Genomic DNA, 17,728 nt, shown 5'->3' with positions numbered 1-17,728 from the left:
AAATACAAAAATTAGCCAGGCGTGGTGGCGTCCACCTGTAGTCCCAGCTACTCGCGAGGCTGAGGCAGGAGAATGGCATGAACCCGAGAGCGGAGGTTGCAGTGAGCCGAGATCATGCCACTGCACTCCATCCAGCATGGGGGACAGACAGAGCGAGACTCCATCTCAACAAAACAGAAAAAAAAAAAAAAAAAAAAACAAGAACAGAACAAGATGTTATGGGGGGTGTGGCCAGCTGGCAGGTGGGCCGCAGACCCTTCCAGTGTTCCCTGTGCCCCGACCTGCTTCTTAGCCATTCCTTCCCTTCTGTGGCCACTGTGTATCAAGATTGGAAAGTCCTTAATGTGACCCTTGCAGAATAAAAGGTATCGGAAGAGGATTCACAGTGGTGAATCTGGAATGTGGAGTAGACTTTGTTCCTGGTTATGACGTTCAGATTTATCAAAAGCACTTTTCATGAGAAGACATGCATCTTGGGAGAGGGGCTCTAAAAACAAGATTCCAGGTATCTACCTTAAAAAAAAAATTTTAGTGGTAAGCCAGTGAGTTTCGTCAGCCTGTCAGACTGTGGGTGGGTGACTGAAACCTGAAGTGCATCATAAAACTCCCATCTTTTTCTGTGCCCTAGTTCTGGATTTTCTGTTTGGTCACTGGGTATTAATGGTCATACTCCAACCGTGAGCCATGTCTCCAGTGTGGATGCTGGGGCTCAAGCTGCAGTCTCACTTCTCACTTTCGAGACCCAGAGACAGTTGAGGGAGAAGGATAAACACAGACAGGGACAGAGTGAGACCAACCAGCGTGTTCTCTGAGCAGCACTGATGACGCCAGGACACGCCATGCCTTTGTGCTCTGCACCTGACTCCCTTGTCAGCCTGAGACTAATTCAAGATAATTCAGATTTGCATTGCTAGTGTACAGATATACATTTAACAATTCATAAAAATTTTGCTACTGATTACATACAAACACCCCCAAAGCTTCTGTATCATGAAATACATATTGTACAATTCATCCACCTAAAATGTACAATTCAATGGCTTTTGATATATTACATTTTTTAAAAATTATGGTAAAGTATATATAACATAAAGCTTACCATTTTAACAATTTTAAGTGTATATTTCATTAACATTAATTATATTCGTAGTGTTTATAACCATTACCACTATGTACTTTAAAATTTTTTCCTCAACCAAAACAGAAACTCTACCCATTAAACAGTAACTCTGCATTGCCCCCTTCTTTTTTTCCCCATAGCCTTTGAAAGTCTGTAATTGGCAGGCTCCTTCCCCTGACTCCCCACTCCTTTTTGTCTTAAAATGTATCTATGAAAGAACTGGGCCATCTCTGTCCTGGGGGTGCCTTGGTCTGATCCTGCGTGGGCGTGTTCACAGAGCAGTCTGGCCACCTCCATCCTCTGTCCTGCCTGAGAATTGGTAGGATCTGAAGGCTCTGGACGACTCTGCTCAGATCCCCTGGCAGGCCGAGGCGCAGATGCGGGTTGTTTCTATCAGGGGGTGCATCCCTCAGGCCTGCTTCTCTTTGTTGTGGGTGTCAGTAGCCCAATGTGGGCTTCACTTTAAATATATATTAAATTAGGCTTATAAAATTTACCCAAACCAATGTTATTTTATTCTCTTTATCAGTAATAACGTTTCACATACACATTATTGGTAATGTTACAGTAAGCCTGTTTCCATGCTGCTGTCTTGTATTTGCAGGCTCAGTATTTAGATAGAAACCTGTTTGCTGAGCCATTGATTTAACTCAACCCTGTGGATAGTCCCTGTGACTCTTTTGATCCTAGCACAGCTTTGCTTGTGGTGAAGCCCTGTGCCTGCAGATTGCTTTCCAATTATACCACCAAAGATATCCACAAACCGCCTCCCCCACCCACTTTGCTCTCCCTTGGCTCCAAATAACCTGAATTCTATAAATTGGAAGAGGTAAATTCTTACTTCCAGGAGGAGCGGAACAAGGAACACATGACAGGGTATAATGCCGCATCCCAGCATTCCAGGTGGAGCAAGTAGGGGCAGGATGGAATTGGGTAGAAACTAGGTTCTGTATGAAGAATGGAAACCAGTCACAGAAGAGCAAGGCTGGCAGAGGAGAAGTGGGAGAAAAACTACTTCACGGGCTGCAGTGTGGCAGAAGCCCGGCGCCGCTGGAGTCCATGTCTTAAGGAGTTTTGTCTCCTGAGGGGCAGAAACAGCCTTAGGAGAATAGCTTTGATGTTTTGAAGTAGCCTCAATCCATGTGCATCAGTGTTGTTTCTTTCCTTTGTGCTTCCCTAAATGACTGTCCAGTTACACCTAACCTCTGCTGCCTCCCCTGGAGAGACTGCAATAGGTGAGCGCACAGATGGCTTCAGTAGCTGCGAGGTTCCCAGGTGCGATTCACCTGAGGGTGGAGATAGGTCAGAGGAGAAGAGGGAGTCATTCCTGCCCATTTCACCCATGAAAAGATTTCCACATAGCTTGCTTTATTGTTTATTATAAAATCATTAGATTGTCATTACAAATAAAATTCTGAAAATATAGAAAATCATAAAGTTAGGTTTTATAAATAAGTATTATACATTTTTTCCCTATGTCCACTACACGTATTTTTAAACATGCTGTAGTCATATCTTTAGTTACCATGGGCATATTTCCATTTCAAAATATGTATGTGTATATATACCTGAATGTGTGTGTGAATGGGTAGACATAATTATAAAATTGGTAATAAGTATCTAGTTATCAAGTACTGATTCTTCTAGATGTGCCGTGATTCATTTGGTGGCTTCTAGTATTTTATATAAACAGTGCTGATCCCTAACCCTGCACAGTCTTTGAGCTCTTGATATATTGTAAACGTTGTATTTGATTGTAAGCTGTCCTTGTCAAGATGTCTTTATTTCACTTATTTTGGCTCACACTGATAGATTTAGGTATTAGGAACATGAGATTTTTCTGGTAATAATCTACATGTGTCTCCACACCTCTCCGTGTCCTCCTCCTAACCTCAGCCCCCAGCCTTCTGTCTCCCAAGCGCCATCTTGCTCACAGTCTCTTCAGAAATCGAGGTGTTTTTTCTCACTGTCTACCTGCATGTTTGTTTTTGTTTCCTGTTTATTTTCTCATTTTCCATCTTGCTATCTTTTTTTTTTGTCTTTTTTTTTTTTTGAGGCAGAGTCTCACCCTGTCTGCTAGGCTGGAGTGCAGTGGCGCAATCTCGGTTCACCACAGCCTCCACCTCCCAGGTTCAAGTGATTCTCCTGTCCCAGCCTCCTGAGTAGCTGGGATTACAGGCATGCGCTACCACACCTGGCTAATTGTTGTATTTTTAGTAGAGACGGGATTTCTCCATGTTGGCCAGGCTGGTCTTGAACTCCCGACCTCAGGTGATCTGCTCCCCTTGGCCTCCCAAAGTGCTGGGATTACAGGCGCGAGCCACTGTGCCCGACTGCCATCTTTCTTAATACAATATAATATAGTAGACAGAAAACTGTAACTGTATTTCTTCAAGTAAATCAAATTTTGTTTTGCTTTATTTGAAAACCAGATCTAAATTTTATGTCTCATTAAATGTTTTGTTTTCTCTGAGCCAGTTGTATTTTCAAGAGTAAAATAACTTTGCATCCCCATATTTTTTTTTTATCATTTTTAATTTTTATTTTTATCTAATTTTTTTATTTTGCAATTCCATATTTGGTAAACTGAATTGTTAAGCCATAGTCTTTAGAGACATGTTGTTCAGTGCTCATTTGTTTTCTCAGAAGCTGTTGTTTCTTTGAGCTTCTCTTTTTTTTTTTTTTTTTGAGACGAGTCTTGCTCTGTCGCCCAGGCTGGAGTGCAGTGGCGTGATTTCGGCTCACTGCAACCTCCACCTCCTGGGTTCAAGCAGTTCTCCTGTCTCAGCCTCCCAAGTAGCTGGGACTATGGGTGCCTGCCACCATACCCAGCTAATTTTTTTTGTACTTTTAGTAGAGATGGGGTTTTGCCATATTGGGCAGGCTGGTCTCGAACTCCTGACCTCAGGTGATCCACCCACCTCAGCCTCCCAAAGTACTGGGATTACAGACGTGAGCCACCGTGCCCAGCCGAGCGTCTCCTTTTTACAAGTCTGTCCCAGTGGCCTTGCATGGGGATCTGTTGATCCCTCACAGCTCCCTGCTGTGGTGCAGAGTGGCACCCCGTTTTCCATGTTGGGAGGCGAGTTGACAAAATAGGATAGTAGCAGCAGGAAGCGCATTTCTGATCTCTGCTTCAGAGCCTTTGAGTTCTTTCCTTTGTTACAAGGCCTTCTCTCTCCTAGGCTAGGAACCACCACACACGACACCTGCAGTGAGGACACATACAGTACCTTGCTGCAGAGGTACCAGCGCTCCGAGGAGGAGCTGCGCAGAGTCGCTGAGGAGTGGCTGGAGTGCCAGAAGAGGATCGATGCCTATGTTGACGAGCAGGTGAGTGCCACCCGGGACCACCACACCCCGCGCACACCCTCGCACAGCCACGTTGAAGGCAGCACCAAGACACTAGCTTTGTCCTGAGCTGCAAGCCAGGAATTCCTGACTGAGGCCCAGAGGCGCATGTGGGTAGCCCCTGTGTGCGTGCCAGCTGCTGGTTTTCAGAAGGGATGGGAAACCTGTTGGCATCACAGATGGCTTGGGCCTCCTGTGCTTGAGGTATGGTGGCAGCAGTTGGTCAGGTTCGCCTTGGCCTGGGCATACCCACTATCACTCACACAGGCTGTCGCCCAGGCTCTGCACCCCAGGTAGAAGGTTTTGTTTTGTGTGTGTGTGTGTGTTTTTTTTTTTTTTTGAGATGGAGTTTCGCTCTTGTTGCCCAGGCTAGAGTGCAATGGTGAGATCTGGGCTCACCCCAACCTCTGCCTCCCGGGTTCAAGTGATTCTCCTGCCTCAGTCTCCCGAGTAGCTGGGATTACATGTGCCACCACGCCCAGCTAATTTTGTGTTTTTAGTAGAGACAGGGTGTCTCCATGTTGATCAGGCTGGTCTCGAACTCCCGACCTCAGGTGGTCTGCCTGCCTCAGCCTCCCAAAGTGTTGGGATTACAGGTGTGAGCCACCAGGCCCGGTCCAGGTAGGAGATTTTTTAAGTCCAGGAGCCATTTACTGAGCACTCTGCTGTTGAGAGCTCATTGTCCATCTGTCCTAGTCTAGAAAGGAGTGCAGACACATGCACAGGTGGCAGGTGGCTGATGAGGTGGAAGACAGAAGAGGGAGGGCATCTGCTGGAGGTGGATCTGAAGGGAAGGTGCTCAGGTAGCCCAAGCCTCTCAGACAGAGCAGGGCTTTGAGATGGCGCCCCCTCTTTCTCACCCCTGGCCTGCCTGCTCTCCTAAAGTGGGGTTGGGCCAGGAAGGAATTGAGAGCAGCCCTGGTTTAAAGATGACAGTAGTGTGAGTGTGAGCAGCGGTAAAGGAGGAGTGACTGAGTTATTTATCTGTTGCACTTTGGAGACTCTCTGTAGGAAAATGGAACCTGGGCTCTAGCCTAAGACATGCGCTGTTTCCATGTCTGCCCTGGCATGGTGAGTGCCACGTGGATGCCAGCCGTGGCTCCTTGTCAGTGTTCCTTGTCAGTGCTGTGAGGGACTGGGAAGAAGGAAGGGACTAGCATGTGCTCACTGCTTCCGAGAAGCGTGTCACTGATTTCACAGTTACAGGCCGTGTTTTCTGTTGCTGTTCTCTACTGCAGCCACAGGGACTAGAGCTACAAATGGTCTGTTGTTTGGATTTTCGCGGGTTTTCTCCTACTCCATTCTTCTGCGTTCTCAGCCTCCCAAAGTACTGGGATTACATTTGTGAGCCACGGCGCCTGGCCTGCTGGCTTTTTTTGAACCTTCATCAGCTTCAGTGGAATAAGTTCCAGCTTTGTCACATGCGGAATTCTGTGCTGTTGAGCTTGTCTTAGGGCGGGTGGCCCTGAGATTCTCCCATGACTCTGCGCTTCTTCCTCGGCCGCTGTACGCACAGCACATCAGGGTGAGAAGGGGCCTTCGAGGTCAGTTTGGTCCTGGGAGACTCCCTCTGTGTCCTGAGCCTCATGGTGAGGCCTGAGAGAGCAGTTGCTGTTTTGTGTTTTCTTCAAAGTGGGTGTATTCCTAATTCATGTTTTTGTCTGTTTTTGCAACCAGAGACTTTCCAGCTGTGGCTTGTCACTGACCAGCGACTTCTTAGCCTGACTACTGTGAGAGCAGGGTCTGGATGCCAGGTGGGGAGGGCAGAGTCTCCCACTGCAGCAGCACCTCAGCAGCCTTCATCTCGTGAGGCCTGGAGCATCCCAGGGGCTGCAGCTGTGCCATGTGGGGACAGCACAGCAGAGAAGGTGCTGAAAGCTGCATTCCCCTCTGCCATCTGTGGGTGTACCAGCCGATTTTCACAAGTTTGCTGTTCTGGTAGAGGGAGCAGGAGTTGGGGGAAGCTAGGATAGTGGGCATTAACCTGCTCCAGGAAGTGGGCATCTTGAGCACAGGCTCTTCGGGGCTGTGGCCGTGCAGGAGGGCCAGTAGTGTGTCCAGGTCACCACTCCCTGGGATGTTCTTGACTTGGGTCCCTGGGAGAACCCTGCATGGCAATCAACACCGGAATGCAGTCCTGGATCTGCCCTCTGAGTGTTTTCCCTCCCTAGTCTTAGTTTCCCACCTGCAAAATGAGATAATGACATTAGGTGATGTTTTAGTTTTACACGAGCTTTTGATTCCAAATAAGTTTTTTGTGTGTTATTTTTAAAAAGCAAAACTGGCCAGGTGCAGTGGCTCACACTTGTAATTTCAGCACTTTAGGAGGCTAAGGTGGGAGGATCACTTGAGCCCAGGAGTTTGAGACCAGCCTGGGCAACATAGTGAGACTTTGTCTCTACAAAAAATTAGGCTTAGTGCCATGTGCTTGTGGTTCCAGCCACTCCAGAGACTGACCAGGGGAGGATCACTTAAGACCAAGAGTTCGAGGCTGCAGTGAGCTATGATGGTGCCACTGCACTGTAGCCTGGGTGACAGAGTGAGACCCTGTCTCAAAAAAAAAACAAAAAACGGCCAGGCTCAGTGACTCACACCTGTATTCCCAGCACTTTGGGAGGCTGAGGCAGGTGGATTACTTAAGCCCGGAAGTTTGAGACCAGCCTGGGCAACATAGATAGACCTTGTCTCTACAAAAATACAAAAATTAGCCGGCCATGGTAGCGTGCACTTGTGGTTTCAGCTACTTGGGAGGCTGAGATGGGAGGATCGCTTGAGCCTAGGAGGTCAAGGCTGTGGTGAGCTATGATCATGCCACCTCACTCCATCCTGGGCAACAGAGTGAGACCGTATCTCAAAAAATGAAAAAAATGTATAGGCATAGGGACAGTAAATAGTCCCTGTGTTGGTATTGTACTGTGGGCCGCTGGTTACTGGGTACCCTATAGGGCAGGGATCCCCGACTTTTGGGTCACAGACCAGTACTAGTCCATGACTTGTTAGGAACCAGGCTGCACAGCAGGAGGTGAGTGGCCGGTGAGCAAGGGAAGTTTTGTCAGGATTTATAGCCACTCCCCATACCTTGCATTACTGCCTGAACTCCAGCTCCTGTCAGATCAGCAGAGACATTAGATCCTCATAGAAGCACAAACCCTATTGTGAGCTGCGCGTGCGAGGGATCTGGGTTGTACACTTCTCATGAGAGTCTAATGCCTGCTGATCCGTCACTGTCTCCCATCGCCTCCAGATGGGACCATCTAGTTGAAGGAAAACAAGCTCAGGGCTTCCACTGATTGTGCATTGGGGTGAGTTGTATGATTATTTCATCCTGTATTACAGTGTAGTAATAATAGAAATAAAGTGTACAGTAAACGTTATGAACTTGAATCATCCCGAAACCATCCACTTGCCTCACCTGGTCTGTGGAAAAGTTGTCTTCCATGAAATCGATCCCTAGTGCCAAAAAGATTGGGGACCACTGCTCTGGAGCACATCCCATAGCACCTAAGCAGGGTGGTTTATTGAGAGTACAGAGGAGGGGAGGAGCAGTGAGATCTCAGGTCATCAGCAGACACTGTGAAGGAAAGACCTCGAGAAGGAAAAACAAAAGGCGAGAGGCCGATTTTTCTTCCTGGCTCATTTTGTCACTGGGGCTCGAGGGAGTGAAGCTGATCTGCTCTGGCCTCACAGAGGAGCGAGGTGTGAGAAGCCACAACCACCCTGGCTGGGAGCAGAGATAGGAGCTCAGGTCTCTGAAGCCCAGGGAAGGGCCACTGTGCAGGGCAGGGTTTCAGGACTCCCAGAGAGGCTGCTTGTGGGAAGCACGTGAAAGGGTCCTTAATCCAAGAGTGTCTCCGTTGATGACATAGTGTCACCTGCTGAGTCTCTGTCTTGCCAGCATGAGTTGCAGTCAAGTTGTATTGCATTAGGTCATTGAAACCTCCCAAGTGCATAGGATCCTGCCTGCCTTTACCAAGGACCTCTTAAAAAAAGAGGTGCCCCAAGCACCTTCTGAGTAGGCATGGATAGCTGCCCACAGTACACTATAATGGCAGCAATGGTGGTATTTGCCTTTGGCCTAGAGAACACTGTGTCAGGGCCCTCCTCCACAGTCTTGTTAGTGTTTGTAGCAATAACAGATGTGCAGATGGAGAAGCTGAGTGTTGATGAATCCACTGGAGAGTGTCATCAGACCCAGAAGGGTGGGCATATCAGTCTGTTTTCACACTGCTATAAAGAACTACCTGAGGCCAGGTGCGATGCTCACACCTGTAATCCCAGCACTTAGGGAGGCCAAGGTGGGCGGATCACCTGAGGTCGGGAGTTCAAGACCAGCCTGACCAACATGGCGAACCGCCATCTCTACTAAAAATACAAAATTAGCTAGGTGTGGTGGTGCGTGCCTGTCATCCCACCTACTCAGGAGGCTGAGGCAGGAGAGTCGCTTGAACCCGGGAGGCAGAGGTTGGGGTGAGCTGAGATCATGCCATTGCACTCCAGCCTGGGCAACGAGAGCGAGACTCTGTCTCAAAGAAGAAGGAAAAAAACAACCTACGTGATTCTGGGTAATTTATAAAGAACAGAGGTTTAATTGATTCACAGTTCCTCATGGCTGGGGAGGCCTTAGGAAACTTATAATCATGGCAGAAGGAGAAGAAGAGGCAATGCACGTCTTACGTGGTGGCAGGAGAGAGAGAGGAAGAGGGGAAATGCCACACTTTTAAGCTATCATATCTTGTGAGAACTCACTATCATGAGAACAGCATGGGGGAAATCCGCCCCCATCATCCCATCACCTCCCACCAGGTTCCTCCCCTAACATGTGGGAATTACAATTTGACATGAGATTTGGGTGGGGACAAAGGTGAACCATATCAATGTAACAGGTTGATGTGATGTCACAGGGCAGACGTGGAAGGTCTGTAATCAGGGTGGTGGCAGCCTCGCTGCATGTCCTCAGGACACCTCTGACCAGGCTGGACACCCCTGGCAGGGAAGCATAAGGGACTTGAGGTTGCTGGCCTGAGCGGTCAAGAAATGACCAGTGTGAAGCAAACATTGAGTTCGTCCCAGACAGCCCCCGGGAGCAGAGTCTAGACCCCATGTAGATGTGTGTGATCAGAAAGAGTCCCTTGCAAGGGTCGTTCGAAGGCAGAGTGGGCTGTAGTGTGGAGATGAGTTCCCCATGATAGGGAATGTGGAGAATAGTTGGAGAGGTGTTTGGACTAGGTGACCATGAGGTCTCATCTCAGATTTCATTTCAGGGACACATCTGTCCCTGACTGGGGCTCGTGGCCTCTGTGCCTGGTACTCATTGTTTCCTGGGGATTTGCAGAGTACCCTTCAGGGGAGGCACCTGTCTGCAAGCCTAAGTGCACATCAGCTTTGCCTGTCAACAACGGTGATTTGCGTGTGTCAGTGGTTCCTGTCCTGGTGTTGAACAGGAGATGCTGGCCTGTTGTGGAGAAGCTTTGGGTCTGGAAGCTTTTCTGCGTGGAACTCCCACCTCCCTTTCTCCTGCATTTGGTGTTTTTCTTCTGTAGAATTGACGCTGTTCACTTGATTCATCCCTGGTAGATTAGTCCATTCTTGCACTACTATAAAGAAATACCTGAGACTGGATAATTTATAAAGAAAAGCAGTTTAATTGGCTCACGGTTCTGTGGCTGTATAGGAAGCATGGCTGGGAGGCCTCGGGCAACTTACAATCATGGTGGAAGGGGAAGGGGAAACCAGCACATCTTACATGGCCAGAGTAGGAGGAAGCGGGGTGGGGAGGTGCTACACACTTTTAAACAACAACCAGATCTCCTGGGAACTCACTATCCCTAGAATAGCACCTTTGGGGAAATCTGACCCCATGATCCAATCACCTCCCACCAGGCCCCACCTCCAACATTGGGGAATACAGTTTGACATGAGATCTAAGCCATATCACCTGGCTTTCCCATCATGTGTCAATATAAGTTTCTGAGATTGTGAATAACTTGTAACCTTCAGGTGACTTCAGAAAAATAGTATAGTTAGTGATAACTTAGGGAAAGAGATGGAAGAGAAGGAAGATGAACCCTTACTGAGTGCTGGGCCAAACCCAGTGTGGCTAGAGCCTCACTACTGCTTCCTGGTGTTACCACATCTGCAGGTGGGAGGAGGCTCCAGAGGGCCTCAGGCAGGCCTATTGGGGTTTAGGTCAGCGGTGGCCTAAGTAGCATAACATCCTGCCCCTAGGAGCCTGGGGTGCTGTCCTTAGTTCCACATGTGATGGAAATGGCAGATAAAGTTCTAGTTTCAGAGATTCATTTCTCCAATTGAACTGTAACAAAACGCAAAAATGCCTTTAAGGAAATTCCTTTACTAAGACTGAAAAATCCTTTGGGAATAGTAATTTCTTGATGTATCTGTTTCTTGAAGTTAAACATTTATTTTGAACTATTATATATGGTATTATATATTGCTGTTGTTCCAGGAAAGATCGTATATATGTAAAAATAACATATACATATTCTCTCTAGGGAAAAAATACAGTGTCACTTAAAAAGTAAAGTGTATTTCTTTAAAATTGCATGTTACATCGTTTTTACAAAGAGAAAATCAGTCTCTTCACTAAAAGAACCAGAAGATGATTTTTTTTTTTTTTTGAGACGGAGTCTCTTTCTGTCGCCAGGCTGGAGTGCAGTGGCGTGATCTTGGCTTACTGCAACCTCTGCCTCCCTGGTTCAAGTGATTCTCCTGCCTCAGTCTCCCGAGTAGCTGGGACTACAGGCATGCGCCACCACGCCTGGCTAATTTTTGTATTTGTAGTAGCGACAAGGTTTCACCCTGTTGACCAGGATGGTCTAGATTTCTTGACCTCATGATCCACCCACCTCAGCCTCCCAAAGTGCTGAAATTACAGGCGCGAGCCACCACACCTGGCCAGGAGATGCGTTTTTATTTTCACTCTCTTTTGAAGAAACCATGAGAAACAATCCGCCACTAATACAATTGAGGGAAATTGAGCCACTTTAGTAACATCCAGAGAATAATAGTCATTCTGGAACCACGTATGCATGGGTGGGAGGTTGGAGGGAGCTGAAAACAACAGAAATTTATGCTCACAGTTCTTGAGGCCAAAAGTTCAGAATCAGTATGTTAGCAGGGCTGTGTTCCCCTGAAAGCTTTGGGGGCGGCTGCAGTGACCCCTGGAGTTCTTGGTTTGTGGCCACTCCACTCTCCACTGGAGCCATTGTAATGCGCCATTTAATTTAAAACCTTTGAATGAACATTGGTTGCTTCTAATAACATTTTAGAAATTTTATACTGATTCAAAGGTTTTAAAATGTTGAATACATGTAAAATAATTGAGTCTCTGTTCACAAATATGTATGTATGTGGCAAGAGAGTGGTAGGTTTTTGTTTGTTTGAGATGGAGTCTTACTCTCACCTAGGCGGTGGTGTCATCTGGGCTCACTGCAACCTCCACCAACTGGTCTCAAGCAGCCCTCCCACCTCAGCCTCCAGAGTAGCTGGGATCACAGCACACACCACCATGCCTGGCTAATTTTTTTGTTTGTATTTTTGGTAGAGATGGGGTTTCACCATGTTGCCCAGGCTGGAAGTTTGAAATCAATTATTTTTATGTTTGCTTTCTAAAATTCATTCTTTGTTGTTTGACACATACATAAGCCTGCCAAGTACCCAAATTTGTTCCCCAAAAAAAAAAAAAAATTTTCCCAGAAGCTGTAAGGAGTCAAGGTAGAGGTTTTAATTGATGTTATTTATCAAACAACTCTTAAGCTCTACGCTAAGATTTTACAATAACTGCAGACATATACAGTGAAAAGGGAGAATTGGCACCCATATTGAATTTTCCCATCCAAGAATATGGTATGTCACTCTTTTTTAAGGTTTTAAAAAATATCTTGTATTATGGTTTTATAGTTTGTAAATCTTGACCCATTTTCTGCCTCCATAGTCTGTAGTTTGAGGGGCTACTATGACCGGCATCTTGAGCGGGGAATGTGTGTTTAAAGCGTTCATGCTGGAAACTGGGAAAATGGAGATGCCCTGTGACCAGTTGTCTCGCCAGATGCCGGCATTAACTCCTGTAGTTTTTGAGTTGAGTCTTGAATCTGGGAGTCTAGGAAATCACAGTATCTTCTACAAATAATGATAGGTTTATCTCATCTTTTCCAGCATTTGTCCCCTTTTTTTGGCTTCCACTAGGACCTTCAGACCAGTGTGAATAAGAGCATTGATACTGGCACCCTTGTCCAGTCCTGGCTTCGAGGGGCTGCTGTGAGTGTTTCACCATGAAGTTTGATGCTTGCCATACAGACTTTTGATACTTTCTAGCAAATTAAAGAAGTTTACTTTTATTTCTAGTTTATTTAGGCTATCATTTAAAAAATAAAACAGGAAGATGTCAAAATTGGTGGTATGATTTTTCTTATATCAATTTCTATATGAATTAAGAGTTTAGGTTACCTAATTTTGACACATTCTTGCATTCCTGGGATGAAATGCTAGTAGATCATGATATGTCATTCTTTATTCCATTATTAAATTTGTTAGCTGATATTTGATTTAGGACGTGTGTGCGCGTGTGCGCCTGTGTATGTGTGTGTGTATGTGTATTTGGACAGCTATATAAAATTATTTTTAGAGACAGGGTTTCACACTGCTGGCCAGGCTGGAGTGCAATGACAAGATATTAGTTCTCTGCAGCCTCGAACCCCTGGGCTCAAGCTATCCTCCCACTTCAGCCTCCTGAGTAGCTGGGACCATAGGCACGTGCCAGTGTGCCAGCTAAATTTTGGCTTGGTGCAGTGGCTGGCACCTGTAATTCCAGCACTTTGGGAGGCCGAAGCAGAAGGATCACTTGAGCCCAGGAGTTTGAGACCAACCTGGGCAACATAGGGAGAACCCCATCTCTACAAGGAAAAAAAAAAAATTAGTCAGGTGTGGTGGTGTGTGCCTGTGGTCCTAGCTACTTGGGAGGCTGAGGTGGGAGGATCACAGGCCCATGAGGTTGAGGCTACAGTAAGTTGTGATCACACCACTGTAGTCCAGCCTAAGTGACAGAGTGAGAGACTTTGTCTCAAAGATAATTTTATTTACAAACAAATGAAATTTTTTGTAGTGGTGGGGGTCTTACCTTATTATCTAGACTGTTCTCAAATTCCTGGCCTCAAGTGATCCTCCCACCTTGGCCTACCAAAGCGCTGGGATTACAGGTGTGAGCCACTGCATCCAGCTAGGACTTTTATGTCTGTATTCTGAGGTATAATTGAGTTGTCTTGGTCTTTGAGGTCTTACTTGTTTTGTATAAAGGTTGTGCTAGCTTCATAGAATGCATTGAGAAACTCTCTGTGTTTTTGCAGTTTTCGGGAATAGTTTAAATTTTCTGTCCCATAAAGGATTTGATAGAACCTACCGTAAAACTTTGGGGCCTAATTCATTTTTACAGGGAAGAATAACAAGAACTATAGATCTTGTCTGCCTTTTTCATGTATATGACATTTATTAGTCTATCTCAAGTTTCCTTCTATGTCGAGTCAGTTTTACAAATGGAATTTGGCTCAAGAAGTTATCCACATCATTTAGTAAAGGGTTGTAAGCTCACACCTGCAGGGCTGGGGAAAGTCACAGAAATGGATGATATGGGGTAGAGCAGCCCCAGAGTTCCTGTGGTGCTCATGGCCATCACCACCCTCACCTTAGAAAGTGCCCTCAGTTGGGATAGGCCCTGGTGGAGCGTGGGGCATGGGTAGTGAAGGCCACACCTGGGTGTGCGTGCATGTGTTCTCCTGTTCTCTGTTAGGGGCAGGCCCCACTTGGGTCCAGCAGTCTTCACAGGGCCACCAGAGCCGCCGAGTTGTCAAGAGAAGCCAGAAATCTGGATTATTAGGTGAAATCTTGAAAATTTTTTAAAAAAGGCATTGTGCAAGTCGGACAAAACAGCCTGTGAGCCCCTTGTTTGCAACTCTTCTTTAGATACTGCAAAGTATCAACTTAAAAAGATACTTTGTCTCATAGTTTAAAAAACAGCCTTCTGGCCAGGGAGTGCAGTGGCTCATGCTTGTAATCCCAGTACTTTGGGAGGCCGAGGCAGGTGGATCACTTGAGGCCAGGAGTTCAAGACCAGGCTCGCCAACATGGTGAAACACCGTCTCTAGTAAAAATAGAAAAACGAGCTGGGCGTGGTGGTGGTCGCCTGTAATCCCAGCTACTCAGGAGGCTAAAGCACAAGAATCGCTTGAACCCAGGAGGCACAGGTTGCATTGAGCCGAGATTGCACCACTGCACTCCAGCTTGGGTGATAAAGCGAGACTCAGTCTCAAAAAACAAAACAAAACAGTCTTCATACGTACCCATATCCTTTCTCAATCCTGGTTTTTTTTTTGTTTTTTTTTTTTTTATGTTACCTTTTTCCCCCTTTTTCAGCCTTGGCAGAAGTTTACAGAACTGACTTTCGGTTTTATTAATCACATTTGCTTCTCTGTGTTCTCAGTAATGTCTCTTTTTGCCTTTAATTCCTTCCTACTTCGTTAGTTTTGCTTTGCTTTGCTTCTTAAGTCTCATATGCCTGTTAATAGCTCTTCCTTTCCTGTAGTCTGAGCTCTTCGTGTGGCAGGACCAAGTTGCCATCATCTTGCTTATTTCTAACACATTCAGGGCACATAATGGGCATTCAGTAAATAGTGAATGTTCATCCACTGTATTGTCAGATTTAGTCAGAATATCTTAATTTCTTTTTTTTATGTTTATTCATCTCTTTCATGTGAGAAAAGTACTTGTGATGACTGAGTAAAACAAAGAAATACCTGTTAACATATTTGTAGTATTGTATCTTTATTGTTTGCAGATGATGTTTCTCATATATATTTCATTTTAAGAAAATCTCCTCGTGAAAGTGTCTTGTATAATTGTCGCAGGTATTAAGGTTTTTCTTTCTTTTTTTTTTTTTTTTTACATCCTCTTACTAGATGACAATGAAAACCAAGCAGCGCATGTTAACAGAAGACTGGGAGCTTTTTAAACAAAGAAGATTCATTGAAGAACAGGTAAGCTTGTCAATAAGAGAGGCAATTAAAGGAAGTAGAAATCTGTCCTGACAGCAAATGACTTCTCTACACGTTGATGTGCTCCGTTAGAACAGCATTGGAGGACCACACTGGCATGTGCTGCCAGCATTAAAAACTGTTGAAGATGGTGTTTTTAATCTCAAGATAAACTAATTTTGTTCACCTATTTCCTTATTTTCCACATACGCCTCAAGAAAAACCCATGTGTATTGAGCGGCCCCTCTATCCCACAGCAGCCCTGGGTATTTTGCAAAGGATATTACCTGAGTCCCCACAGTCCCTTATGAGGCAGGTGGTGTCATCTGCAGTTTACATACGAAGGAGGGTGATAGGGTGAGGTTAAGGATGTCGCTTGATGTCCCAGAGCTGGGATGGGGGCCCAGCATCCCCAGACAGAGTGCTCAAACCTCCAGACAGTGCCAGGCGCAGTGCCTTCAACATGGCAGTTGGCAGATCTGGACTCTCCCTTCCTCAGCTTCCTGGCAGTGCCTCCTCCAGGCAGGTTTGTGCTCCACCTTTGCTGATACTGTTTGGCAGAGCTTGCTAGCAACATCCTGTATCTGGTCTTGGGGCCCTTGGCTTCATCTGGAAACTTGGCTTCCTCTGATCTCCCATCCACGTGTCACACCGACTCTCTTCCTGTTCTCTGCCACTTGTCTCCATCTCCTTTACGAACTCCAACTTCATTGGCCTTTCTGCAAATATTGGTGGTTCCCTGGCCTTGACCCCATGCCTGTCTCCACATTTACATGCTTGTGGTCTCCTCTGGGTACCACAGGTATACAGATGGCACCAGTGTTTTGGCATGCTCACCTCTTCCCTTTCCCCATTCTGCTTGTGTCCTGTGCTTTTGTTGTTGTTTTGAGACAAAGTCTCACTCTGTCACCCAGGCTGAAGTGCAGTGGCGTGAACTTGGCTCACTGCAACCTCTGCCTCCCAGGTTCAAACGATTCTTGTGCCTCAGCCTCCCAAGTAGCTAGGATTACAGGTGCCAACCACCACGCCTGGCTAATTTTTGTATTTTTAGTAGAGATGGGATTTCACTATGTTGGCCAGACTGGTCTCAAACTCCTGACCTCAGGTCATCCGCCTGCCTCTGCCTCCCAAAGTGCTGGGATTACAGGCGTGAGCCACCTTGCCTGGTCATCCTGTCCTTTTGAGTGGCCCTTCCAGCTGCCACCTGTCCCATTGCCAGAGTGGGTCCAGAGTTCTTCTTTGAAATGCAGATGCTCACCTTGTCTATTGGAAGTTGAGACGCCATTTCGTCAATAGCTCCCAGGCCTACCCCTTGCCCTCCACGTACCAGTTTTCATTCCTACAGCTCTGTTCTCAGTACCTTGCAAGTACCAAGCACATGGCAGACAGGGTAAAGACCGGGTGTCTGCAGCAGGTGTCTGGTCTGAGGGCGCACTGCAGCATGTTTGCTGAAGACAAAAGCGATTAGGGTTTCCTGGTACCTGAGCCCTTTGTGGCTCAGCCCCCTGCTTGCTACCACCTCCAGGTCTGCTGCCCCTCTGTTCCTGGTCCTGTCCCGCTGAGGAAGCAGTGTCTGTGAACATGATACATGTTAGCAGAATTACTGAAAAATAATGAGCCATGTCTTGGGGAAGGGTCTTGCAAGATTAAAGCATTTTAAAATTTCCTCTAGTTAACCAATAAGAAAGCAGTTACTGGCGAGAACAACTTCACGGACACCATGAGGCACATGTTGTCGTCCCGGCTGAGCATGCCCGACTGCCCCAACTGCAACTACAGGAGAAGGTAAGCCTGGATTGTGGTGCTGGCGCGGCGGGCCTGTGAGACCTTCACTGGGCTGAGCGGAGGCCCAGAACCGACCCTTAGAGAGCGTGGTCTAGTCTTCTGCATTGGCTGGCTTGGTAACTGTCCTTAATTCCTGATCAGATGTGCTTGCGATGACTGCAGCCTTTCACACATCCTCACATGTGGTATCATGGACCCCCCCGTCACTGACGACATCCACATTCACCAGCTCCCACTTCAGGTGGATCCTGCTCCCGACTATCTTGCTGAGAGGAGCCCACCCAGCGTGTCGTCTGCAAGCTCGGGGTCGGGCTCCAGCTCTCCCATCACAATTCAGCAGCATCCCAGGCTCATTCTCACAGACAGTGGCTCAGCACCAACTTTGTAAGTTGTGGCTTTGTAATAAAGTTTCAGAAATTTAAGTTGTTCAGTA

The 17,728-nt window shown here is 46.6% G+C and overlaps 1 protein-coding gene across 6 annotated transcripts in view; it reads left to right on the top strand.

The window, feature by feature from the left end:
- Positions 1–17,728, top strand: part of FAM193A (family with sequence similarity 193, member A) — a 281,515-nt gene that overhangs the window by 180,061 nt on the left and 83,726 nt on the right. For 4 of the 6 annotated variants that reach the window (XM_011970848.1, XM_011970849.1, XM_011970850.1 and 1 more), the window contains 4 exons: positions 4,306–4,453; positions 15,436–15,513; positions 17,183–17,295; positions 17,437–17,679. In XM_011970848.1, coding sequence (XP_011826238.1) covers positions 4,306–4,453; positions 15,436–15,513; positions 17,183–17,295; positions 17,437–17,679 — 582 coding nt within the window. Of the gene's footprint in view, positions 1–4,305; positions 4,454–12,673; positions 12,746–15,435; positions 15,514–17,182; positions 17,296–17,436; positions 17,680–17,728 lie in introns of all 6 variants that reach the window. The other 2 variants (XM_011970845.1, XM_011970847.1) reach the window with 1 other exon arrangement.

Source organism: Mandrillus leucophaeus, unplaced genomic scaffold, assembly GCF_000951045.1.
Source record: "Mandrillus leucophaeus isolate KB7577 unplaced genomic scaffold, Mleu.le_1.0 Scaffold98, whole genome shotgun sequence".
In the NCBI taxonomy this organism is placed as follows: Eukaryota; Metazoa; Chordata; class Mammalia; order Primates; family Cercopithecidae; genus Mandrillus; species Mandrillus leucophaeus.
The sequence above is the reverse complement of the archived record's forward strand: the minus strand, read 5'-3'. Positions and strand labels throughout refer to the sequence as shown.